This window comes from Anoplolepis gracilipes, chromosome 8 (assembly GCF_047496725.1).
Source record: "Anoplolepis gracilipes chromosome 8, ASM4749672v1, whole genome shotgun sequence".
NCBI lineage: Eukaryota > Metazoa > Arthropoda > Insecta > Hymenoptera > Formicidae > Anoplolepis > Anoplolepis gracilipes.
In genome coordinates this window covers 2,092,092-2,119,377 of record NC_132977.1, presented here as the reverse complement: position 1 = coordinate 2,119,377, position 27,286 = coordinate 2,092,092, and the positions used below count along the sequence as shown (strand labels likewise).

Sequence of the window (27,286 nt, the reverse complement as noted above, 5' to 3'; positions counted from 1 at the left end):
TCTATTTACAACTTTTTGCTTGGTTTATAAAATCGTTTTTATTGTTCTCATATTTTTATTACAGGTTCTAAAATTGCTGGGTACTCGTTTACTTGGATATCATAGCAGAGGAGAAGATGAATAAATCCTAGATTTGTCAGATAATAATATAAATAATGGAATTAAATAATATATATAACAACGGAAATAACGAAAAATACGGTAATGACATATAATACATTTTATTAATTGAATCTTGTTTATAATTTTAATATATGCAAGTATTTTTTCTATATCTGGCATTACACGAAAAATATAAAAAGATTATTTATGTACATCTTATTGAAATGTATATCTAGTATCACGTGGTCGATTGCGCGCGTTTGCAAGGATGCGTTCGAAAATCCTCTCTTGGGATAAAATAGCGTTTAATTGACCAATCAGGATAAGAAATTTTTCACCTCACAGGTAAAATTTTCGAACGTACTCCAAGCATGCGTAAAAAGTAGCGAGGTACAAACTGAACGGTGGGGATTTTTCCCATGATCCATGATCTAGGAAATGACCTGACTGCGCGATAATGATACTGTCAGGCACTGTGCATCGCCGCGTGCTCGTTGTATATACGTCTGGCAGTGTGCTTACGAACGACGTAGTAGGTCGCAAGTGATCATCCTCGACGTCCAACGTTGTCGACGAGTTAAGAAGCCAACGGAATCCACGAAATATGGCAGCAAAAATGCAACATCCGTTCGAGCCACCCAGTTCGGCGAGCTCCGAAAGGTAAATTGCGAGAAATTTGTTGCCTTCGAATTTTTAAAGAGAAATATTTTTAAATAGAAATTTTCTGACGACTCTATAGCGATGACGGCGACGTGTGCCTCGACGATCGCGAGATCTTCCTCGCCGACGAATTATGCGAGGATGCCGAACACTACAGGCGCTCTGACGTTGGCACGCCAACCCCGCAGTCCCCGCGACCTCCGTCCACAGGTAAATTTATTTAATTATCAGCTTTTTTTTATATAACTTGAGTAGCTAAATTTTCTCTCCTGAAAAAGTGAATACATGCCATGTTAATTCCATGTGGTCTTTATGTGTTGGCAGTTTTTATTTTGTCTGTTAGTTCAAGATAAAATTATGTTAATAAACATAATGTTTTCTAAAAATTCTTTGTGTGTATATATGAGATTCATTTAAATGTGATGTATTGATAATAGAATGATATCTACAAAGGTCAGTCATAATTTGTTAACGATAAAAAAACTGATATTGCACCAGAAATTAATCTTATTAGTAAATGAAATTATTGTAATAAAATTTATTCTAATAAAATTTCTAATAAAATTTATTCTAATAAAATACAATGAGATTGTGGTATATTGTATAATTAATATATGTGATATTTTTTAAGTTCCATACAGATACATTGGTTACAAACTCAGTGATCCCGTGAAATTGTATTTGTAAGAGAAAATCCAAACAATCCAATGTCATAAATCCCTTAATGAATTTATCCCTTAATGAAGATTAAGAATAAAAGTAAAAATAAAAAAAATCCTTTCCTCTTTTTAATCCTATCCTTTGTTAAGTTCTTTTTTAATATTTTATTTTAATATATTTATAGAAAATGAAAATAAAATCATATAACTACATTAATATTCTAGAAAAGTATTAATTATTATCTAAAAATTATAATCACAAGTGTAAAAAAGAAAAATGTATTATAAAATTTCAATAGGTTCACAAAAATCTCCACGGTCACGTAGACAACGTACTACCAGTATGTCACAGTCAAGTAAGAAGACATCTACGGAATCCATCCTCAGGAGCAAAACACGTACCATTTATACAGCTGGTAGACCTCCTTGGTACAATTCAGCTGGTCAACAAGTAGAACCTTTTGTAATTGGTTAGTGTAGTCATTTTTGTTACAATAGTTTCTTTAAAATTATTAATTTTTAATTGTCTCTGAATACATGTCATAAATTATGTATGTAAAATAAAAACAAATTTTAGTATTATTAAAGGATATTTATATGCAATAGGTATCTGTGGAGGCAGTGCTTCTGGAAAAACAACAGTGGCAACTAAAATTATAGAATCTCTAGATGTACCATGGGTGACTCTTCTTAGTATGGACTCCTTTTATAAAGTACGTTAAATATTCAATAGATTTCAGTAAAAATATTTTTCTTGCACATACAATTTTGCATGTTCATTATTAGTACGATGGAAAATAATTCGGTAATGCTATAGACATTATCGAATACAGGTGTTAAACGAGAAGCAGCACGAGATGGCCGCGCGCAATGAGTACAACTTTGATCACCCTGATGCGTTCGATTTCGAGTTGCTCAAGACCACAGTGCAACGATTGAAGGAAGGACGCATGATAGAAGTTCCTATTTATAATTTTGTAACTCATCGCAGAGAAAGTAGAACGGTAAGTTGACATACTTGTTATTTTTTGTGTCTCGTGTGCGAACAATTAACGCAATTTATTGTTGTACAATTGTTTTTTCTTTTTTTCTTTATAGAAAACCATGTATGGTGCCAATGTCATTATCTTCGAAGGAATACTCACCTTCTACAATGTCGACGTATTGAAAGTAAGTCGATAAAAAGATAACTTAAAGAATATATAAGAATGTTCAAAAGATCGAAAATAACAAAATAAATATTTTACAAGATGTGCGACATGAAAGTTTTCGTCGATACCGATGCGGATGTCAGATTGGCCAGACGTTTACGGAGGGATATTTCGCAAAGAGGCAGAGATCTGGAGGGTGTACTGAAACAGTATAGTCAACATGTGCAGCCGGCTTTTTATTATTATATAGCGCCTCTTATGGTTCACGCAGATATTATTGTGCCACGTGGGGGAGATAATGAAGTGGCGATAGAACTCATCGTGCAACATATTCACACTCAACTTCAATTGGTAAGTTGTCAGCTTTTATTTTGCTTTTTTTTAAAGAAAATTGTTTATAGGATCGTTATCTCTACTATCAGTTTGTCTGTCATTTTTAGAGAGGTTTCAAATTGAGGGAAAAGCTGGCGCATTCATACATTGGTCAGCCATTGCCTTCGTCATTATATTTACTTCCGGACACGCCACAAATAAAAGGTCTTCATACATTTATACGCAACAAGGAGACGTATAGAGATGAATTTATTTTTTACTCCAAGCGATTGATTCGTCTAGTCATCGAATATGCATTATCTCTGTTGCCTTTTGAGGTGAATATGTACGCGGGATTTTATTGTTTTTCTTGCTGCCTATAAGTGATCTTTGATACACTAGATTATTTATGCCTTTATTGCCACTAATAGATGTTCAATTTAGTATTCAATTTATATCTATTTATTCGAATTAAAGAGAAGTTGACATTTCACATTGTATCGTTTTTATGTGAAGGACGTAACTGTTGAAACGCCACAAGGAGTGTTGTATGGTGGCAAGCGGAGTGCAACAGACAAGATATGCGGGGTGTCGATATTACGCGCTGGCGAAACCATGGAACAGGCTGTTCGGGATGTGTGCAAGGACATACGTATAGGAAAGATTCTTATTCAAACTAATCAACAGACTGGTGAGCCTGAAGTAAGTATTGGTGTAATTTTTTTTTCTTTTTTTTTTTTTTACATAATCACAAAATGCTTAATTCATTTAATCTCTCGCGCATAGTTGTATTATCTTCGATTACCAAAGGACATCAAAGACTATAGAGTAATATTGATGGATGCTACGGTTGCAACCGGTGCTGCTGCTATCATGGCGATCAGGGTGCTATTAGATCATGATGTTGCCGAGGAAAACGTGTTGTTGGCATCTTTACTGATGGCGGAATCCGGCGTGCATTCTATCGCGTACGCCTTTCCGCGAGTAAAGATCGTCACTTCCGCGCTAGATCCCGAGATAAACGAGAAGTTCTATGTATTGCCTGGCATCGGGAATTTTGGCGACAGATACTTTGGCACTGAACCATCTGACGATTAAGGCAGTTTATAGATCTTCTCTACTTAAGTACTTACATATATTCACTACGTTATGTAAATTGTGATACAGATATCAAAATAATCTATCATATCTTTAATAAAAAGTACATTACATAAACATGTATATGTATTTTTGTTATAGGTTTTATTTTACAGAATTTATCGATTTTAAAGTTAAAAACTTATATATTGTTTGTTGTATTATTATATATTATTTTTGCAATGTTACAATTTTTTTTAAATATCTATTCAAGATAAGCTCAAAGCTCAAAGAGGCGTTGTGCCAATACCATCAGTTTCAGTGATATCGACAGCAGTGCCACGTAACTGTCTATATCCTCGTGAACTAGCTCGATGAGAACGTCTCCATGAATCTAAATTGTTATTAGCGGGATTATTTGGGCTTAGAAGGTATGTTATTAAACGATCTAATGCGGCCAAGTCTTCGCTCGTATTCCCAGAATTTGCTAAACCTTTGTGTGAACGTAGATCTCTGTCTCCTATCTCCTCGACTCTATCGTTTTCCTTTACGTTACCCCTATTTGCGGTTCCGCGATTATGAAGACCAAATCGTGATCCAATCTGCAATATTTTTTACAATCGTGAAGGATTATATATTTTTGAACAATTTAAATATTATAAAGCAAAAGTTTATGATATTAAAAATCTAAATTATATTAAAAATGTTATAATACCTCTTCCGGTCCGTGTTGCCCATAACTGAATCTTTGCACATTTCGGAAAGTTTCGTCGTTCATCGCTTCTCTGACCGCTTCGTTTAACGTGCGTTCCAGTGCTCGTTGTTTGGTTTTGCTCAGTCCATCGTAAAAACTAATTCAAACAAACCAAGTATAAATATAACTATAACGTCATACTTTTAATATTTACATTCAGAGTTATTTTTTTCTTACCTTGAATCCAGAGAACTGTTATCTCTAGAGATATTCTTATCGCGAACCAGACGGATATCGTGCTCCCAAAACCGACGCAATTCCGGTGTAGATGTATACGGTGCGGCTACTTCTTTAATCTGTGGTTGAGAACGAATGATTATACGGCGGATAAAAATAACAGCACGTATACGATAAGAAAATACATAAAGTACGCGTAATGTGTTGAAAAGAAATCGATAAACTGTCTCACGCGGTATCAATATTATATATAGCTTGTACATATTTTGATGACGATTATATGTATATACATTTATATATTTTATATAGACACTTTATCGCGATGACGTAACGAAAGCTATAGCAACAATTTGTGATTGTTCTCAGCTATTATCAGTCATTATATCGCATTCTAACTTAGTTACCTTCAAGACTATTATCGCAGTAATAAAGATGCATATTACATTAATAAATGTCAAACACGCGCTGATAATGCCGTTGCAAAAGAATTCTACGGGCAAGTAATCGCTGTAGATGTACGTGTACGAACTATTAAAATCCGTATAAGATTCGCCTTGGATGTGGGGCATTTTTATAGGCCGATATATGAGCCATATGCATCCCAGAGCCCAAAATAAACCCTACGAAAAATAAGTGCTCTTCGATCAATATGATTATGTTACTCGTCGACGACCATCCTACCAAAAAAAAAAAAAAAAAAATAAACAAGATACAATGAATATCTTTATAATTATAATTACTGTAGACTTTAATTTTTTTACAGTATGTGTGTGCTCTGTTATTCTCTTACGCAATTAACAACTGGTGGCAGTAATGAAGCCGATATAGCAACTCCAATTAATGGTCCATTGCTACCTTGCAGCAGGGCAACTGCAACACCTGTGCCAGATGGAAGAGCCCAAAGAACGCCCATCCAGAGCGATCTGTAGTTACCTCTACAGCAAGAAATGTTATTTAGATAAAATATTTGTTGATTACAATCCGATTATAATTGAAAGTTGCAGTTATGCAGCTAGTTATTGCATGATCAATAACGACACGTTTGATCATTTTTAGCGATATATACCTCCCCTTCATTTCATCGGTTGGCCAATCATTGTAACCCCAAGGCATTTCGGTTGTACCAAGGATAAGACCAAATATAAAGCCGAAGAGTATCGATAAAAAAATACCGAGCATCAAACTCTTCAGGCCGATTACCTGTAGGCCTCTGTCGGCTATGATAGTCCCGAAGGTCAGGGACATTACAGGTCCCTTTGATCAATGAAATGACATAGTCAGAGAAATGTGAAAATGAACAATTAGTGTAATGTTGCATTAAAAGATTTTACCATAAGAGGAGAAACTAGCATAGCTGCAACGACGTTACTCGCGTTGTTCTCAACAAGACCAAGTGCAGCAAGACAGCTGTAAGATAGTACAGTATCTCTTTCGAGTTAAAAAGTTACGTGTGATTATAATTTACTTACTATAGTAAATACGGTATTCTATATTTTCATATTCATTTGATAATTATATAACGTTGCGTAATAATAAAATTCTCGATAATGTTAGACACAGATAAATTTACCAGAAATTATTTATCTCTAGAAATGGTATATATGTAAAAAATCGATAGTAATAATTTTTGTGTCTTCTTACTCTGCAGTTAATACTAGTGCCACATAATCGAAGGTAAGATCGCCGCCACTGCGAACGCCATCGACCACCTGTTGCACTGTCAATTTCGATCTGATAGATCCTACGAAGCCGTCCCAAGCATTCTTACGATCTTCCGATTCCTTCCGGCTAATCGGCATAAAAAAATATATATCGGATAATATGTTTCAAATATTGTAACTCCCACTTTCACGTTAATTTCATTAACAGAATTAATTAGAAAAACCTGTGAGCAACGTTGCTTTTGACAGCCGGCAATCCTACAGCACTCATACCGCTGTACGTACACTGCGTCGGGATTACGCTGAAAAAAAATCAACCAACATTGTCATGATGCTGAACTTGTATCATTCGTGTAATTTCTTTATTTTAGCATAAAATTACCTTACTATCGAGTTCATTTTAACGCCGATACCCATCTCGGTGAGACAATGTATGCAATTTTCACAGGGATCGCCAGCGGGGACTGGAAATATCACCTTTCACCGGAAAATTTCATTTAAATTCATATTTAAAAATGACAAAAATATTTGCAATTTTTTTTCTGTGTACCTCATAATACATATCCTCTTTATCCTTGCACCATACGACGTGTTCTACTTTCAGCTTTTTAAGAAGCTCTTCCAACACCTGGGATGAAATACAGTAATGAAACAAATAATTTGATAATTACGAATATTGATACGATGGTGATCGAAGAAAGAACATCTGACTTTTATTTTTTTTTAATGAATAATTAGAAAAGTAATTAATGAAATCAAAGAGAGAAATATGAAATTTATAGTTATATACATATATATATTCGGGTTAAAAAATATGACAACACATTTTTTCATAATTTTAATAAACGCTAATTTTAATAATGACGTTTTCTACAATTTACCGTTTCCATCGACACAAAGCCTGGTGTTTTCGATCGTGCGGGGTATCCGCGAATACGCTTCCTGGAGCCGATACCGACGTCTTCGTCGTCGTCGTCATCGTCATTATCAACGTGATCGTAATCATCATCGAGCGGGAGTAATTGCGCGCGCGTTTTTGCTTCTTTCAGACGCAAATCCACCTTGGGCGATACCGCGATTTTATTTTTGTTCTTTTCGATTTTTTTGGAACGTTTCAGTGGCACACCAAACACAAGTTCATGCTCGTAGCTCAGGGTGGGAATGCAGACCAGAAATACGACACCCCCGGGCATGTTTCGTATAATTGACGAAACTTTATCGCGCAAAAATCACCCACGCGATCAATATCGTACGACCGTCGAGGCTTTTCTATTTCGTTTGATGTAGAACGATCTTTAAAAGATCGAAGATACCAATTTCATTAGCTAACGATAATTACTTTATTGCTTGGCTCTTAATTGTTCAGTAAGTAACGACGGCTTCGATACTGTATTAGATGACTATGAAACTATGTTCGAGAGAGGTTCAACGATTAGAAATATTCTTGCTTTAGAAATTATTTGAAGAATTATTAATTAAAAAAGTATTTGCATTTTTTTTTAATTTCATAATTTTTATTTCCTTTTAGGGAGGAGAGAATATCAGTAAAGAAGAAGAAAAAGGAAATTATAAAGATTTAGAAAAAGTTTTAATACTCAAGTGTCATCGTTGGCGAGGGCAATCTACTTTAAGGAGATCATTCAGGTAAGCGATATGTGCCAAATAAAAATATCGATGTGTAACGGTCTTTTAAGAAATAAACATTTATTTTTCTTTTAACAAATCAACAGCGTTGAGACTAGCGTCTAAAAACTAGTCTGACGTTTTTTTACCCGGTCTAAGTAACTAAAGGCCGCGAGGAATATTCCACATGCGAGGGGAACTCCCAATATATCTGTGCAAAATCATTTTTTATCTATTGTCGGAGAAAACTTTCCACTTTTTACTTTTTGTTTGTTTGTTTTTTTTTTTTTTTTTGATAAAACAAACTCATATTACCCTTATAAGTGGTTTAATATTATAATTCAGAGATCATGTATACTCAATCAAGTGTTCTCTGCGATATCGTCTAGAAAAAAGTATAAGTGTATAAAATGTCTCCAAGAATCATGATCAAAGATTAAAAAGCGTCCGGTTTATTAAAAGTCTAAGCTAATTATGGCGTTAATAAAATTACCGTTCATCATTATAAGTGATACGAAAAACAAATGAGAAAGATCGCGAGTTTATTTTCTGCATGTAAAATTTTTCGGGACACTCGATGACAAGGTTCCATCATTCGCGAGATAATCTCGTTTAATATAACTTCATTATGTAATATTTTCGACAATATATTTTCAATATATATATAATCAAAATCAATTATCTCCAGTTATCAAAATTTCTGTCAATGTTCCCCTCGACTTTCGAAATGTAGCAGAGCTCGACGTGTTTCCGCTTTCTGCCTGCGCCGAGCGATGGCTATATAATTGCATTATTGATTATTAGTTAACTAGTATCGTCACTAGCGAGATAGAGTAACAAGTGTAACAATAATAACTAGAATACCGAATACTCTAATGGTCGCATTCTGTGTGTATGCCTCTTTTTTTTTTCTTTCTTTTTCTGAAGCGACGAAATAATACTAAACGTTAACGAAAATAGTAAGGATGAGGATGCTGTTGAGAAAATGACGATGAGGGTGCTGACAATTTTCTAGCGTATCTTTTTCTAAGAAAATTTGTATGTACATGTTGCTGGTTTTTTTTCGCTAAATATTGACCAAGTAACGCTGTGGTGCCGATATTAACAAAGTGTTGTGACAATGTATTTATAACGCACCACATTGCACCGTATTACACACGAGTATCCATTTTTTACAGGAAAAATTTGTTTAAGGCCATACTCGAAGGGAGAACGGCGCGCTATGCATCTCACTCGCGCTGGTTCTATATATGTAATAGTACATAGTTAACTGAATGTCGCGCAATCGTTCGTTTAAAAAGAAATTTTCTAAATTCGGCTGGGGGATGCACCGCTATGGGTAATCATCTACGCCGCGTATCATGCATGCATGCATGCGTACATGCATCGAAAACCGTGATAACGGAGCGACTGCTAATGACGCAACACACTTAATGCTAGAAGCTGCGATCAGACTATCGACTTGGTCCACAAATGGTACAATGCGTAATTTGATTTAATCAAATGACTAATCGCAACAAGTGCAATTTTCGTTCGATCTTGCGCGTATATAATTTCTATCAAATCAATAGTCTCATCCTAGCTTAAGTCGCGAAGCACACAGCAGCGATGATTGAACAATGCAATCGCGGTGTGAGTTCATCGTCAAATCAACCTCTGAGAGAAGGAACTCGTGGTAAATCCTTGGGACAAGTCATTTGCGGCGCCGCGCAATGATTTCTCTACAAGATATTTTACCGACAATAGCACCGACAAATGAATTTTGCGCCGACGATTAGAATGACGACAACAGCGCGTGTAGATCGTCGGCGTTCAAGTACTTCCACAGTTCTTAAGGCCACGATTCCAAGATAGTCCTTACAGACGGATTTATAAATAAAGCCCTTGCTCTCGACAAGCGCCTTTGTTCTCGCGAATGAATTTTTTTTTTTTTTTTACAGGAAAAATAACGATGATTGAAATTATTCTATCTTCGTATACCTATCATTTCCTTCGAATTCGCGTAACGATCAGAGTATCTAACGCAAGCAAAAGATCCCGCTTTAATGAGATTTATATTTTATGTTATAAAAGCGGAGAAACTTATTACTTTTTTAACTTTTAGAAAAATATCTGTCTTCTCTTTTCTCTATCTCCTTGCGTTTCTTTTTCTAATCAGCGCGAGTTCTCGCGTTTCCTTATAAATATATTCCTCGTACAAAATCCAAATGGAAAACATCAACGCATTTTTTTCGGTCATCTCCCGTTGCGTGTCGTCCTCTGAAATTTATTTGTCGCTTCTCGCGTTTACACAATTAGCAGGACGCGTCAATCAGATTCGGGGTGCGGTTCGCGATAAGATTCCTGCTGCAAAAGGCGTCTTGTCAAGGGCAGGTCCTCTCATACAGGGGCACTTGGGCGTCGCAGGAGCGAGGTAAGCAACGAATGTCGCGGCGGTCGTCGGAAAGGTCGACGCCGTCGACGCTCGATATCCTCGTACAAGTCCGATCGCTCCTCGGCGACGGCCCCCAAGGGTCAAGCCTTCCCCTCTTCCTCTTCGTTCTCCACGTCCTCCGACGATTCCGACGTGGAGGAGGTGATCAGAGCGGTCGACAGGCTCGGCATCTGGGCGGACGAGCAGGCGAAGGAGTTAAGACGCATTCTCTGGGCGCTCCAGCAATCTGGCAAGGAATGAGAACCGTCGTCCGCTGCTGTCTTGTCCAGGGAGAACGTCCGCTCGGAGCCGAGCTCCATCATCGATACCCTCCGTCTCGTGGGCACTCTCGGGTTGCCTGAGAAAAGAAATGAAAAGTTTCATGTTGCTGTTTGAGAAAGTCGCAACTTTTACGAGCAACGTTCTTGGCAACGAGTGCTCATGTCGTGACGTAAGAGAAATATATTTTCAAGAGATTTTAACATTAGCTCCAATGAAACTGTCAACATTTTTATTGTTTCAAAACTTTAACTTAGATATATCAGCGTATAATGTAGCGTTTAAAAAATAAATAATCTGTTTTGCGCATCGTTTCGATATGAGATAATAAAATCGATACATCATTGGAACTGAATATCTCAAGCTAAGGATGCATTAATGTGATGCTAAATTTAATTATTAGAAGACACCCATGTCCGCTGCGGCACTGTTGCAATTTCGTAGCGGATATTATAGTGTTTATATATAAGAAACTACATCTAAAAAACTATGTTTACATATATAGAAAAATAAGTAAAGAAATTAAAGAAGTCTATTATTATCTATTTTTGTTATAACAACATTACTATATTTATCAAGATAAGATTTGTAACGAAGAAATCAGATTTCTACAAATTAAATTAGACATTTATGCATGCAATATATTTTAGAAAGAATATTTTAGCAAAACAAAATTAGCAGTTAGCACGTTGTGGGCGGCTTTCGTGTCATTTTGCAATTGCTTATAAAAATAGCTCCGGATGTATGTATGTACATACGTACAACGCAATGTGAGTGACGCCCGTCAGGACGCATTAAAAAATAGCATACCTACAGAGGTTCTCAACATTTTGCACCTTTACGGATTATTTCAAATACTTTCAGGCGCTTAAGTTTATTTCTTATGTTATACTCTGATTATAATTTATTATATATCATGTTATACGATGATGATAATTTATATAATAGGTACAATTATTGCGTGAAAATTTTTAAAAATATTGTTCGAGAATTTCTCCGAAATACGTAATTCTTGGAACATTCAGACAGTATATCTCGGTCAAGAGCACTTCTTCCACGTGGTTGGAACGAATATAGGATGGGGTATACTTAATTCGTTTCGCTCGAGATATGCATGAGAAAAAAGGGAAATAAAAGAAAAAATAAAAGCCAACACGTACCCTTCTTCTGCTTTGCGTCACGTACCCTTGGTTTTAATGGGGGAATCCATTTTCGCGGGGGTGTACTCGTCCGTCTCGTCCGCCTCGTCCGCCTCGTCGACGGTCTCCTGACAATCGATACTGTCGGGCGTGCACACGCTCTCACGTCGAAATAGGCCAATCACGGATTGGACTTTCGGCTGTTCGATTCCACCTAAAAAACGAAAAGACATAATGGACATTGCTGGTAATGAACAGACAGTAAGCTCTCTTGAATTTTAAACATTTTTTAAGAGAATTTCTTTTTTTTTTTTTTAATTTTTCAAAAACTTTTTTTTTTTTTTTTTTTTTTTTTTAATGACTTACAATTATGACATTACATCAAGAGATTTTATAATAGCCAATATATTGGTAAAACTCGTTAAAAATTAATGTTTAGAAATTAATCGATCCGTCCTCATTTTTTACCTAAGAAAGTGGCAGAAGGCGAGCTATAGGCGAGGTATTCCTTATTGGAGCACCAAGCTGGAAATTCGTTCTGCTTGATTGGATGACCTGACTCATAATCGTCCTCACGTTTCCACGGTAACATGGTTTCCGTAGCCGTGGGGGTAGTCACCCTATAGCCTTCTGCGCCTAAATCAAATATCACAGATGCCAGACAATCTCAAAAAGAGTATTGAAATGAAGTCTGAAACCGTTATGATTTCGGCAAGAATGCATCTTCGTTACTGAATATAAAAGGAATCCATTGAAATTATATCGGTTTCAATCTCCCTAAATAAAATAAAAAAGCACTCGAAAAAATAGCCAGCAATGTAAAAAAATATGCAAAAGAGGAAAACAATTCGCGATAATACAAAGTCAACGCTTGATAATATTAGTCAATATAAATTAAAAAAATACGCAAAAAGAAAGAGAACTATTCGTAGAGCAACACAAAGTCAACGCTTGGCCTCTTTTCTTTCTCTTTGCGAGAACGTACCATCGCGTCCTATTTTCAAATCTCCTTCATCCGTATTTATTGTATCCATCGACGTAGTAGCAGTGGTAGCATGTTGATTGTCCGCGTTTACATTGGGCGAATCTTCCGTTTAGAGATTTTTAAATTAGTTATATGACTATTTTTTTTCGTGAAAGATCAATTATAAGTACACATATGTGTCGCGAGATAAATAATGTTTATCAAAAAAAAAAAATCGCAATTGTTTATTCTCGATGTCTTGATCGTTTATCGTTGTATTCGCGTCTCTGACATACTCTCTCTAATTTTGTTAACTTTTAATTTAATAATTCATAAAAAAAAGTTTTCTTACCGGACGTTCGTGCAGTGAATGTGATTGCCGAATCCCAATCCTCTTTGCTAGAGGGTTTCTCCGAGGTTTCTCCGTTGTCTAACTCGTACAGCACGCCATTGATATAATCTATTGCACGATAATGAAAAAATAAGGAAACTTCGAAACACATGATTAATTATCCGTGACATTTGACACGTACCTTGCGTAAATAACTTTGTCGAACCGTTTTGTTGTTGAAATTCTGGGAAACTAACATGATTTTGTTTGCCGTCCTGCAAACAAAATCGCATGCAATCAAAATCAATAATGAAAAAAAAAAAAAAAAAAATGCCGAAATTAAATATATAAGAAATGATTGAAACACTAATCGAGTCTTACTTTGAGCAATTTTTTGCTGCGTTTGTGGCGATGTTTATGTTCTCCCATCATCCGTCGGATGTTCATGTGCATTTTGTAATTGACTTGTGTTGACAAATCGCGATCGTTTACTGCATGTCGACTGTAGCTCAAACGTCGATGCTAAATGATTATATAAAATTGTTTACGCCCTTAGATACGAAATATATGTAAGATGTATTGACATTTTTTGGCCACAGTTTCTCTTATGAATTTGGAATTTCTTTTACATACAAAATATGAAAATGTCAAATAGAGATGAGAGAGAGAGAGAGAGAGAGAGAGAGAGAGAGAGAGAGAGTTTTAACGAATAAATTCTTAAAATTACAATTAAGTAACAAGATAAATATTGAGAGATTTGATTAAAAATTAAAAAAAATTGTCTTCAAATTTCATCAAGAAATATGGCTAAAAAATTGGATAATATATGATAATAGAATTACTATATTTTATATTTAATATATATTATAGTCCACATAATATATATTATCATATATTATGTGGACAAATGTAAAAAAATCTGAATCATAATCTCTTACCCTTTTATACGGTTTACAAAGCTCTTCAGCGAGTAAATGATGAATTCTCGCGTCTGTTAGGTCTTTTTTGGAAGGATTGTACTCGAGTTCTTGAAGATCGATATTCCATCCGGTCTCGAGTTGACTGCAGCTGGGACTAGAGAGAAAAAGAATGCCATTAGAATGCGCTTTTATTTTAATACGACTGTCGACAGGTAAACTACAAGAATTCCGTACCTTCCATTAAATTGTCCGGTATTACTATAATTACGGAATATCGCTGACATACTTTCGGTGCCGCTAATATTGCCAATAGTGGAGGCATTTCTTCTTATGTAATCCAATGCATCCTTCATCGCCAGTTTTGAGTAGGTTTCCAAAATTTTCGGTTCGGCACCACAATGATTTCTCACGAGATAAGGTCGGATGAATCTATTGTCGAATCGTTTGAATCTACGGCAAACGAGATCAGGCTGTTTTTATCGGAAAAGTATAGAAAATAATTTTCGACGATCAGTTATATTCGTAATTGGAAAACAATAATCGCAGCAATTGCAACTTTGTTAAATAATTGTTGTAAGCATGCGATTACTGCATTCTAGAAAATTCTTAATTCTTTATTATTTTTTATTTTAATAAAAAAATTTATATCAAAGTTTTACTTCCATTTATACGAAAGATATAGCTTCGTTAATTTTATCTTGTTTCTGTTTATGCTGATTAAAATTTTATGCAGATCACTGTTTGATTGATCTCTAACATCAATGAGTTGAGTAAATAAAGTTATCGCTCGTCATACTTGTCTCGCACGTGGTAGTTGCCGTGTTTTCCCAAAATATCCTCGATACCCGCCATTGTATGATCCATTATCTGAGAATTAGAAAAATGCTTATTTATTTTTCAGTTCGCGCGACGAACAAGACGTGCGGGGCTTTGTCACGAATCTATACAATATGAGGATTTGCAACGCGAGCGAACGCAAATGTAAGCAGAATTCTGTATCAAAGTCCTGGTGAAAATTGCCACTATGTACACATTCTATAATACGGCTTGACAATGACAAACGTTATCCTATTTCATAATTTGACCTTATTCCTCGTATCGATTGTACGACTGGTTCTATCGTTCCGTTGAAGAAAAATACGTCAAGATATTCGAAGGCCAACAGGCTCGTCGGGACAATAACAATTCTCTAAATAGAATCTTATCAAATTTTTATATTTCCATATCGATTTCGATCGAGAGATGTACATCTCTTCAGTGACCTCGATTTCGAGAGTTACGAGAACGATAGCAAACACTTTCAAGATGCTTAAATCGTAAGACGTACCCTCTCATGGATTCTCTCGTTCATTGTCGGCTTTCTCTTCTCAGCCCTCTTGACATTGAGAATCCTGACAAGGGGTTTGATGGTGATTCCCTAAAAATAAGAACATGAGCGTTAAGCGTGAGTGTCATTGCGAAACGCGTCCAGTCCTGTGACGTGAACCGGATTATTGGCGCCAAGAGAAGAAAAGCTGCTAACACACTCGGCGCAAAAGTGTATGCTCAAGTGTGTGCGATATAGAGATATTAGGTTTTCGATCGATCGCGCAACAAAGATGACACACGTGTAGACTTTTTTTTCTGATTTTTTTTGCAGCTTTTTTTTATCGTACTCTCGCCGCTCATTAATTGTCGATCAAACGGACGATCGACTTAGACATCGACAGAGCTGCAATTTTCTTTTTCTATTCGCGTTCTCCGCTCCGAAAATAAAATAATTTCCCAGAGAGAGAGAGAGAGAGAGAGAGAGAGAGAGATGCTCTTCGGTGTACACGCGTGCTACCTTTGGTCACGTCTCAAAATACGCACGAGTCATCTGTTCTGTAAAAGACATGCCGCTGACTGGGTCCATCCGGCCTCTTCGATCAAGGTCTACATTTTGCACTTCATGGAGAAATACGCGCGTTATGTAACGACAATTTGCATCGACTTTTGTTATCTATCGATCTATGTCATTCGCGATCATGCATCATACGTAATCTCATACTTTCTGACTGTCGTAATTATTACCTGGATGAATACGGTGAAATAAATGACGGCAATAGTGGTGGTGACGAACATTGGCTGCAGAGATACGTGTTTGGGATCTATGAGAAGCACCAAAGCGAATGCCACGGCTCCACGTAAACCGCCATAGGACATCACAAACTTCTCCACTTTGTCCAATTTGTGCAGCCGGAACTGGTTCGCCAGCGCCGTGAGCACTATCACTCCTGAAACACACCAAGCGTGATTACAACTTGTAATACACATTCCCGAAATATATAATATTACTTGATATAATATGTTATAATTCATGTTACAACTTATAATAACTAAGAAAATTTTATGGAGGAATATATTTTTCTTTACTCTGATTTTTATTATATTTTTGATTTTATGGAACCGTCCACGCGTATATCTCGATCGACTCTTTTATTCAATTGCAAATATGAATAATTTTTATCAATTACGAAGATGCCCAGATGCCAAGCTAATTTATCTAATGGGACGTTTAATAGAACAAACGCGTAGTGTTTCGGGCTCGCCCCTATCACAAACTTTCCGCATGATCGAGCGACGAATTGTCCGGTTAAAAGAAGCCATAAGTGAAGCGCGTCGCACGCGCTAATACGCGTGACGTAAGATACTCGTGTAAGCAGGAGTCAATTGTCTTAAGTCCCATTATGATTTCATCGTTTAATCATATCGCCTTACATGTCGTTTCGCTCGCTGGCAAAACGATGCCCTTAACGCCCGTCCAGCTATACTCCGGTCAAGGCCCGCGCGATCGTGTAAGAATTCTTCGATACGAATCCACTATTTTTATCACGCTACTTTTCCTCATTTCTTTTCTTGTAATTTTGTTTCAACTTTTTTCCACGCTAATAGTTTTGCAAGTTGAAATTATATTATTATTAAGAGGGGAAAAGAATCAGTAAAATGAAAGTACATATAGAGAAAGTGAAAGTTTTCGTTATTCATTCATTAATTAAAAAAAATTATTTAAACTCTTTTTAAATTTAAAAATATTTAAATTATATTTAAAAATTTAAGTTTTATAAATTAGAATTAAAAAGCAAATATAGAGATTTTTATACAAGAGCGCACGCAATTCAGAAACATAATTAATTATTTGTGTAATAATGTTAAGTAATTCTTTGGATATTCCTTAATAGCTATTTAAAGATAAGAATTTAGAGTGTAAGAGCTGTAGAGAGAAATCTTGTAAAATTAGAATTAGGTTTATTGTAACGTTTACTTGCCCACAACCCGATAAATGGAGCAAAAGAGTATCGTCATGACGATGAACCATGTATTCCAGTTGTGATTATTGTTCACCGTGGCGACACCAAGAAACATGAAAATGATTGTCTCTGAGCTACTCGACAGCATCTTCATCGTGTACTTGACGGTCGTATGGGACTTGTGTGATATATTGGCCTCGACATAATTCTTCATGGTAATACCACAGAAGGTTATTCTGAAAAAAAAGAAGAAGAATCGCGAGATAGAAAATAAATAGCATGACAATAGTCGTTACTTTTGACCATTTTAAAGAGCAGCACGAGTATAATCTTATCTGGAAACGCAAGCAATTACGACGAATAAAGCGTACTATTTAAAGCGGTCTATTTAATACTCTTTCATTTAATATTTTCTTGACGGCAAGTCTTTTAGCGCATTTATTTCAATTCCTTTTCATTTTTCAACTAATAAATTTTATCGACATTTATTGATAACATTTTATTTTACGATTAATAATATTTCTCGAGTCATGATGAAGACATCGAGTCTCTTAATCTTTCAATTTAACGAACGTACAAACTATTTCTGGAGATGCTAAAACGCAATACGTCGAAACCAATGATTTACTTACGCCAATATACCGGACAAGTGGAAGATTTCCGCGCTGAGGTAAGCCAAGTACGCCATCACGAATATGAAGATCGGTTCAATCACGCGTACTTGGTAAGTAAATCTGGTCACGAAGCCAGTAGCGAAACCCCAAACTATACCTATGAACGCGCCGCCAATCGCCACCACCAAGAACGAGGCTAAACCCGCTAGCACATCCGTGTAAATAATCCTGGAAGGGCCCATCTCGCTGTACGTCTCGAACATGTGATAGAGCACCTGCATATCCGTATTAAATGCCTTTTACTTCAAGTTGTCGCAGTAACCTCTGACACTTTCCTTCACTCGTCTTTCGTATATACATACTATATACATGATATAATACGAATTTAATGGGATCGTTAACGACACAATTTTTTTACCATATTCTTCTGGTCTAGTTCTAATTATCGCGATAAAAAGAAAGATTTTTCAAGCGACCGGAGTTAATGACTCGGTAAGTGCTGTAAAAATAAACTATAAATATAGTTGAGTAAAACAGTCGTGTACAATTTCATTTATTTCTAGAATATTCAATGTCGCTGTGTAAATAAAATTGAAACAAATGAATGAAATTCTCGTAATCAATGTGTAATTTGCGCAAGTATTTTTATTTTTAGTTGTGTAAACGATACGGAAATCATTTTTGAGAATTAATTGTCCGTGAACGATATTAATAATCGTCAAGGCGCCTGTGCGTTTAGCAGACTCATCGCGGTCATATTTACAACACACATTTGCATTATATGGTTTTTTGTTTTATTCAAGTGAAGCGTCACAGATAACAGATTGTATGTTTCACGGGCAAATACGTTATTAATTTTTAAGCGAGGCAAAGGTATTTGGTATTTGACTCGCACTTATGGACGATGTAATCGATATTATATCGATCGCTCGGTTCACCAGTCACTTGCCGTTTTGTAAAAATCACAAAGTAAGCTTTAATATTCTATCTTCATCTATCGTATCAGATATTCTAATGTGAGGGTTTGACAGAAAAATATTAATCTACGTCAGTTTCAGGGTCAATCCTGAACGCGGGTGTGAGAAGATCAAGAGATCGGGTCATCCATATAAATGATATCGCGAGTATATTGTGATCTTATCTTTCTTCTCTCTTGTCATATTACTGATTATTTATATTCGCGATAATTCACACACTCACTGAGATAGTCAAAATTTAAATCTTTCACAGATAGAGATATATGCGCTTCACTTTTTTTTATCTCTTTGCGTGTATTCAATTTAATGACTTTATATTATTTTTATAAAAATTTCTAACGTTTCACGTGTCGAAAGATTTTTATCTATTCCTTCATATTATACTCATTGCTTTCAAAAGAAGAAAGATGAATGTATTTAATCTTTCTTTCTGATATCTACATATCAGATAAGTGACGTAGACACCTTAACGCGCGCGACTAAAGTTGATCGGCTTTAATCTTCATCTTTCAAAGACCTTTGATAGTTCACGACAAAAAAAGACAAGGATTCTTATAGCTTCATTGTATAAACTACTTACGTAGCGGCAAATGCCTTGACGTATACAGGAACGTGTAACATAAAAACATAATGTAATACTCACGACAGTGACCGCGTCGTTCAATAAACTTTCTCCGAACACGACGATGTAGAGTATCTCGTTTACATGGATCTCCTCGAAGACGGCCAACACTGCCACGGGATCGACGGCGCTGATCAACGCCGAGAATAGAAACATGTCGAGGATTGGCGTTTCACAGCCAAATATGCCGCTTTTTCCCAATAACCATAATGACGCACCTAAAGCAGACATAAAGCAGACGTTTCGTGCTAATAATAACGTGCACTTGACATTTGATGTACTTATCAAAGCGGACTAATTATCCTATTGTCGAATTATTGTTCTTGTAATCTGATTTCAGTACATCTGAATAAATTGTCAATTCCGTGAGATTATTATTACCCTATCGATCTCTAAAGTCATTGAACGCTACCGCGATACGGAAGTGGAAGAGAAAAAGAGAAAGATTAACGTTGCCAAAGATAGAAATTTGCATTATCGAATACCGGCGCCTCGCCCACGCGTTATCGTACTTTATCAAGACTTTCTTTCTCCCTCTCGGCCAAGATTATTAAGTTCTCTGAGGATTCGCGACGATTATGGTACAGTTTTTAATCTGCTCTAATCGTGTACATTAATTAAGACTGTAATTTCGTATTATCGATCGCCGCTATTGTTATGCTTACCCCGAGTTATTTCTGCTTGGAAATTATGCATAACACGTTTCTAGAAAGATAGAGAGTTTTCATTTCCATCGCGTTTTTCATTGATTAATTTTGTTAAGATCATTGAGACTTATCGCGATAATTATGTTAAATGGTGTTGAAAAATAATTAAGTTTTAATGTTTTAAGTCTTAATATTTTATCGTGACCTTTTCACCTTTTTATCTCGCTTTACGCTCCTTCAAGAATCATCGTCGAAATTTCATTTTTTCATCGAAAAATTTGTTTTTATATTGATGTATTTATTTCTATATTAATTAAAATTGTAAACAGTTATGCTTTCGATATTCGTTATTTCACGTTTTTTTCTGTTGCTATGTGTTTATTAAATAAAATATCTCATTATTCAAAATTAAAATTAAAATAATTAAAGACTTATAAATTAAGGTCACAAGATCTAATGCCGAAAATCTTTTTCTCGCGTACGCGGAAAAAGTTTATAATATTTTATTTATTTATACAAAAAAGTAGTTTTTGCATTCATAATTTATTCGTAAATGATTATACGAATAACTCTGATTTTATTTTTGTTATTAATCTTGGTTAGTCTTGGCGTCTCTCTCTCTCTCTCTCTCTCTCTCTCTCTCTCTCTCTCTCTCTCTCTCTCGTTATAAAAAATAACTGTCTGAAAATATGACACTGACAATCTCTTTATATGAAGTCTTTAATCCTAATCGATTATCGTGCCCGTCGTTTACGCCCGTCATATCTGCTAACGAGATTTTATCAGACGTAAATTTTGATTCATATTCTATCAAACATCGCGTCAGTTTGCCCTTTTTTTTGTCGTAGCGATAGATTCGCACGAGATTATCGTTATGGAGTCACCATTGAAATTATCGTTATGATAGTAGTTATCACTGGGATGTGACAGTCACCACATAGACGCGAATAACGCACATGTTCCCGCGTGTCATCGTGACGTTCCCTTCGACGCACGCGCTATTTTCGTTCGCGCGTTCTTAGACTGCGTTTCCTCCGTGTTCTTAGGCCAAACATCTGCGCAAACAGACTGCGAGAACAGGAGCGAAGAATGAAAATTCCACCAAATCATTTTCTCTGTGTGAACTTTTTCACCTATATATGTATATAAATTAATTTGTTTGAACCTTTTGACATACTCAGTCTTTGTATTTTAATAATGTAATCATTTCTAATATTACATAGTCTGGAAAGTATTGATAATTTTGTGTTCCGCGACATTGAGTTTAGATGTTTCTTTTTTTAGCTTTCAAGATCCATTCGTCAAAATTCTAAAGTTTATTTTTTCTACAAATGTCAATCGTTCATATTTTATTTATTTAATCTAATTTAAGTTATTTTTTGATCCTATCCTGATCCATGAATTGTCATAATTTTTTTACAACTAAGTTTTATATCTCGTGACATTTTATACCTGAAATCGGATAACATACTCCGTTTTGTCTCCTGGGATCCTAGATAGGTGAGTGGATCACGTAGACGTGTCCACGTTCCTAGATGTGGAATCAAACGTAATACGTGGGCGAGGCGAAATCCGAGTTGGAACGGCCGGCTCGCGTCGAGGGAAAAGAAATAATTCGAGTCGAAAATTTGCCCGGTGCGTCGGTTGAATGCGCCGGTATGTCGTCGTCGCTTTACCTACCTATCGACATTGTATTAAATATAGTCCCAAGGACGGCGAACAGCAGTATCGTTCCGAGATGGTCAAAGAATAGCCGATTGGGCATGAAGTAGCCGGCGTCCAGGATGATAGGCGGCAGCATGTACAGGAAGAACGTGTCGGGGGTCAGCGGTGATACGTGGACACTGCTCGCCTGGAACAGCAGGAGGCCGACGATCACGCCGACGGCGATCAGTAAGCAGGATTCCGGGAAGATCTTGCTGAGCTTTGGCGCCATGTGGAAACCTGAACGTCAAACGTCATGTCGCGTTAAATGTCATATTTTTCTTTCTTAAGAGAATATTTTTCCAATTTAAGAAAATATTTTTATTATCTACAAAAATAAAAAAAATGATGATTGAAAAAACTAGAGCCTCGAGAGTTTCGAATTACGATGCTATATAAAAACGTGAGAATGCTCTAGCTGGGTTTACAGCATTTCAAAAACTAAACTTGAAGAGAACTTAATTTCGATTTACGTTGAGAATGGCCGCGGCCGATATGCGGCATACTATCGCAGCGAAGATTCCAGTGGCAGGTGCAACGTGTCGCGTGCGTGCCCTAGTAGTTTTTTAAACTCTGCACGATAGTTCGCGGTGACCCGTTCACGTGCAGCCGCACCATGCTACATCGTACAATAATATGTGCCATTCGAAAACGTGTCGGATATTTTATATACGTTGCTCGATATATATATATATATATATTTTTTTTTTTTTTTTTTTTTTTTGAGGAGGGGGGAATTTCGCTTCGATCGTGTGCAACCCGAATATGTATAATAAACGAGCCGTTGAATGAAACAGCGATATAAATCACGTTGACTTATTGTCGAAAACAAGATTTATGAAAGCACATTAAAGCTATTTTCACTTATTTATATGCTAAAAAGTATTTGTTATAATTTTACAAAAAAATCTGAAATCTTATGTAAGGTAGATGTATGTTAGAGCAATTTTTTTATTTTTAAGCTCATGGATTTTTTCAAGATTCTTTACCTTCATTATTCGCCATCAAATGACAGAAATATTAGCGACATAGTTTGTTCTTCTTCGATTAACTGCGTTTCGTCGCGTGTTTACGTGTTCTACGCGTGCGTGCAGCGCAAGTGAAATTGAACGAATCGGAAAGAAAAATTGCATCCATCGAGTATCATATTATTGGAATATCCGGTGAATATGGGATACTCGTGTTCGAGTTTATCCAGCGAGTGTTGACCATCGCTGTCGTGTGTTGGACAGCGAGACTATGTGTCACAAGATATTTCGTTTTCAAATTGTTTGTTATGTGTATTAAAGATATCTTTATTTCAACGCAAAATGGAAAAAAAATCGTAATCTCTCCACTGAACAATTTCTCAAGAACTTATCGAGGCCAACTCGTTATATATTTTGCTGATTATTACATACAAAATAGATTACAGGTCAAATGAGTTGAAATGCAAATTTTCAGTCATATTTTCGATACAATGAGAACTCTTTGTTCGCATGTCGCGCAAATATTCGTATGTATATTAAATTATTAAAAATGAATTTTATTGCAGTAAAAAGGTGTAATGAGTCTTGCATAACGTAACGAGTATTGCTTGGTTTTCAATGACATTTACCACATTTTTGTTACGTAAGCAAGCGGAAAAATATGATGCGCTAATGTATTCGCATCGGAAAGCATCGCTACTGTAAAAATTGGCATTGGTCTGATATGCACAGACAGATAATAAAAGTGTGGCAGATGTGTTTTTGATTATAACAATGGATACATATTAACAATATGACAATGAAAACATGTTTACAGGTTGACAATTTTCAAATAATATGTTGTCTATTGTAATGTTTAAAATTATATATCACATTGTCTGGTTAACTGTTTTTAATTTTATCGGACATATTAAAATTTATTTAAATTTATATTATATATTTAAAAAATTTAATTGAAATTTCATTGTAACAATAACTCCAAAGTTATAGTTAAGAAGGAGATTTTTATTTTTTTTTTTAGCATTTTTTTTTTATATTATACTCTATTAAATAATAATATTCACGAAATCGTGTTAAGTTTATAGTAAAAAACAATATAGTATTTGATTGATTTGAAAAAAATTTTAGCACTCATAAGGAGTAAAGATTTCTCAATGATAAGTATACTGATAAGTATATTTGCAAATGTTCCGCGAAACAGCCTACGGTTGGCAGTAAAAATACATAGACGTGAAATGTCGAGTTGTTCGATTATCTCGACTTTTATTTAAAAGAACTTATTTGATTTATCAAAGCTGTTTATCGTAAATGTCATATCTGTTTATCGTTACTTACGACAAATTTGTTCTCAAATATTGAAAGCTTGTTGTTTGTACGTTGAAGGATTTGTGCCAAAAAAGTTGTCACGCCTACACGTATTTTTTCTCCATCATATCATCTCAAGAAAGAAGGAAAATAAATTTGGACCATCTGTCTTATATAAAACTCTCCGAAAGTCCGACACTTACCGATTTTCGCGAGACTGGCAAAGAAGATCCATATTCCGATGACGAACGGCGTCTCGACGCGATGAAACTCGACGCTGATGATGTGGTACTCGGGCTTGGGCGAAACTTGTTCGACGCTATTATCCGAGGAAGAGTCAACGGAGCGTGCGGCGAGTTTGGTGTCCTCGGGATGTTGCGCTGCATCGGCAGAGCCGCTGGCCGACGAGAGGCTGCGCAGGGTGGCGTCGTTCGGCAGAGCCGAGCGGACGATCGGACCCATGGGTCCGAAGCCCAGGCCGGGGTACGCGCCGTAGGGATTGCTGGGTAACTCGTCGCTGTCGATCTGCGGCCCGTGAGGTGCGGAATATTTTTCCGCCGGGATTTGTTCCGCGGATCCGAACTCGTGGAAGCGCGCGAACGCGGCGCGACCGCATCCCGGACAGCAGAGCAGGGCGACGAGGAGCACGGGAATGATCATCGCGGCGAGGCCCATGGTGCTGCCGACAAGTCGACGGATCGTCGACGACGACGACGACGGTGCTCCTCTTGTGGACGATCGTCCGCGCCGTCGTCCGCGTTCGTCCGTCGCCGGTGAGTCACTAATGCCACTCGCTGTACCATCAGAAGGGAACCGCCACGACGACGAGCACACGCTCGCGCGTTAATATACCAACTTCCCCCGCGGCTGACTCCCCTAATCTCTCTTCGCGTATAGGGATAGCGAATAGGGGCGGGTTACCTTTCACGAGCTCGCTACCCTCCGAGTGCAATCACACATATACGTACACACCGTCGTCGTGTGCTACCCAACACTCATGTCCTGCGCGTGTTTCCGCAGCGTGGTCGTTTCCTGGGTCACGTTACGCAGTACATTGATTCCTTTTAGATGGAAGAATTTCCTCTCTTCTTTCGTGAGAGACACGTCAGAAACGATTTCCTGTTTCTTTGTCAAATCTTCTTACGTAAAAGTCTCGATGATTCTATTTTATTCCCGTATCTTTTTCTCTCGTTCGAAAACTAATATTGCCTTTGTAATGACACCATAAGAATGTAATGTTTTTGAGATAAACCAAACTAAATTATTTCGTTGCACGATCGTTCCGATGATCAAGTACTGACTACGGCGAAAACTAACGACAATAACATATCGTAGCCGTAAATCATTAAAATCCAATAATTAAGCGTGACTCACACTGCTTCGGCGCCAAGAAACATCGCGCGCTACGATGACAGCTGCTGCTGGCGCTCCATGTTCCTCGATGCGCGGAACAACATGGAAAGAAACGGCGTCGTCAGAGTGTACCCACTGTCGTTGAGGATCCTTGCAGCACCTGCTCCGAGATTGAATGAAGACTCAACTGCGATCGCGATTATAGGAGCCAAAAACAGTCGCCTTTTGGCAGCGAATCTTGGACTGTTTTCACGATTGGTTTGACATGTGCGAGCAAACGCGTATGTAAACTAACGCAGCTTCGATGCTCATATGATCGCGACCGATCAGACAAGGAGACGTGATCGAACGTCTCTGAACGACGAGGAAACGACCGGAGCACAGACGGAGGACAGACGGGAGCGTTGCTCGTCTTACGCGCCGCTCACGAATAACGACGACGTCTCAAGTCTTGACGGCGTCGCCCGGCAGCGAGCGCGAGGCTGATCGACGCGCGGCCGCGGCGGCCCGAAGACGACGACGTGGTGGAGGGACAGGAAGAAACGTGACGCTGATAACGCGAACGTGTCGCATTATGATAAAGTACGAGCGAACGATTCATCGAACCGGACGTATAAACGTCGCACCTTTGCCGGCGTCTCTCTATCGACCGGACAACGCGAGCAACAGCAGCAGCACTGCACGGCCGCGTCCTGACGCGCACTACCGTCGTCGTCGTCGTCGTCGGGGACCGACGACGCCGATAACACCGAGCAATGGGGAAAGTACGCTGCCGAAAACGCACGTTGGCGCCGTCGTCGACGGGAGCTTGGGTATAACGGGTGACTGTGGATACAGAAACCCGATGTCTCTCCCCTTCTTCGCTCCATCTATTTCCGTCTTCCGTCCGCCCTCTCTTGGTCGCTCCCACCCGATAGAAGCTTCCAACCAGCTGATCGTCGATGAAACCCGCGCAAGCGTCGCGACGCCCCGATATAGCTACCCTCGACGGCAGCGGCGTCGAGCGTCGCGACACTCGCAAAGCTACGCCGATGTGTGCCGCGCGCACTCCTCTCTCCGAGCAAAGTTTTTTTTTCTGCCAGAAATACAGCGACACGTGGCTTGTTTGAATTTGGCTGTCAGAATTTTTCGCACCGTATCGTTGTTGTAAAGATTTTTAGGCTAACGACGCTCGTAGCGCGCGCACCATCGTGCCACGTCGTGCTTGATAGTTTCTCGTTCGAGAAGGGTTCGTGGTTAGGGATGAAGAGCGCCTCGCCGGGGGATGTTTTTCGCACGAACGGTTCACGCGCAGACGTTTCATTTTATTACGAGACCTCGCTATGCCTGGCGTCTACCAGTCGCGCCCTGACTGACGCCGACCTTATAAACCAGAGTCACGTCGCTGTCGTCTGGTCTCGGAGACACCCGGTTGACCCTGACCTTGCCCCGGCAGACGCGCCGCGCCGCGCCGGTATCGCTCGATGCCGCCCGCGGATCGGCTCGGTGATTTCGGCGTATGCGCGAAAGAGCTTATTTGGCATTTCGCGCGCGGTGACGCGTATCAATCATTGCGTATTATCATGGCGACGTACGGACGTAGGCGGCGAGAGAGAGACAGAGAGA

The 27,286-nt window shown here is 37.7% G+C and overlaps 3 protein-coding genes across 7 annotated transcripts; 1 reads left to right on the top strand and 2 right to left on the bottom strand.

Annotated features, from left to right (window-relative positions):
- The first annotated feature begins 117 nt into the window (after positions 1 to 117).
- Positions 118 to 8,469, top strand: LOC140668928 (uridine-cytidine kinase-like 1). 3 transcript variants are annotated; one of them, XR_012047267.1, is made up of 13 exons: positions 120 to 201; positions 538 to 762; positions 842 to 972; positions 1,721 to 1,891; positions 2,028 to 2,134; positions 2,255 to 2,425; positions 2,520 to 2,591; positions 2,672 to 2,923; positions 3,013 to 3,222; positions 3,401 to 3,586; positions 3,671 to 4,009; positions 4,278 to 4,392; positions 5,656 to 8,469. XR_012047267.1 is itself a non-coding variant. In XM_072898271.1 (12 exons), exons 2-11 carry the CDS (start codon positions 707 to 709, stop codon positions 3,980 to 3,982), a joined length of 1,668 nt encoding a protein of 555 aa, XP_072754372.1. In that variant the 5' UTR covers positions 120 to 201; positions 538 to 706; the 3' UTR covers positions 3,983 to 4,009; positions 4,278 to 8,469. The 3 variants fall into 3 exon arrangements, 2 of the variants coding, with proteins under 2 accessions (XP_072754373.1, XP_072754372.1); XM_072898271.1 differs by having other exon boundaries at positions 4,278 to 8,469; XM_072898272.1 differs by lacking the exons at positions 4,278 to 4,392; positions 5,656 to 8,469 and having other exon boundaries at positions 118 to 201; positions 820 to 972; positions 3,671 to 4,099.
- LOC140668935 (uncharacterized) lies at positions 4,205 to 7,746 on the bottom strand. Its single transcript, XM_072898286.1, has 12 exons — positions 7,435 to 7,746; positions 7,104 to 7,181; positions 6,936 to 7,030; positions 6,778 to 6,855; positions 6,534 to 6,680; positions 6,224 to 6,299; positions 5,959 to 6,146; positions 5,683 to 5,827; positions 5,297 to 5,512; positions 4,893 to 5,011; positions 4,677 to 4,812; positions 4,205 to 4,563 (listed from the first exon to the last, which is right to left on the bottom strand). Exons 1-12 carry the CDS (start codon positions 7,744 to 7,746, stop codon positions 4,249 to 4,251), a joined length of 1,905 nt encoding a protein of 634 aa, XP_072754387.1. The 3' UTR covers positions 4,205 to 4,248.
- On the bottom strand, positions 8,241 to 26,088 carry Nhe2 (Na[+]/H[+] hydrogen exchanger 2). Of its 3 annotated transcripts, none has more exons than XM_072898257.1 (17): positions 24,532 to 26,088; positions 22,032 to 22,295; positions 19,726 to 19,922; positions 18,124 to 18,380; positions 17,510 to 17,727; positions 16,275 to 16,477; positions 15,550 to 15,639; positions 15,019 to 15,089; positions 14,457 to 14,672; positions 14,241 to 14,376; positions 13,684 to 13,824; positions 13,505 to 13,577; positions 13,324 to 13,431; positions 12,993 to 13,094; positions 12,476 to 12,643; positions 12,054 to 12,221; positions 8,241 to 10,947 (listed from the first exon to the last, which is right to left on the bottom strand). In XM_072898257.1, exons 1-17 carry the CDS (start codon positions 25,001 to 25,003, stop codon positions 10,691 to 10,693), a joined length of 3,141 nt encoding a protein of 1,046 aa, XP_072754358.1. In that variant the 5' UTR covers positions 25,004 to 26,088; the 3' UTR covers positions 8,241 to 10,690. The 3 variants fall into 3 exon arrangements, with proteins under 3 accessions (XP_072754358.1, XP_072754359.1, XP_072754360.1); XM_072898259.1 differs by having other exon boundaries at positions 10,826 to 10,947; positions 12,029 to 12,221; XM_072898258.1 differs by lacking the exon at positions 12,993 to 13,094.
- Between the last annotated feature and the right edge of the window lie 1,198 nt (positions 26,089 to 27,286).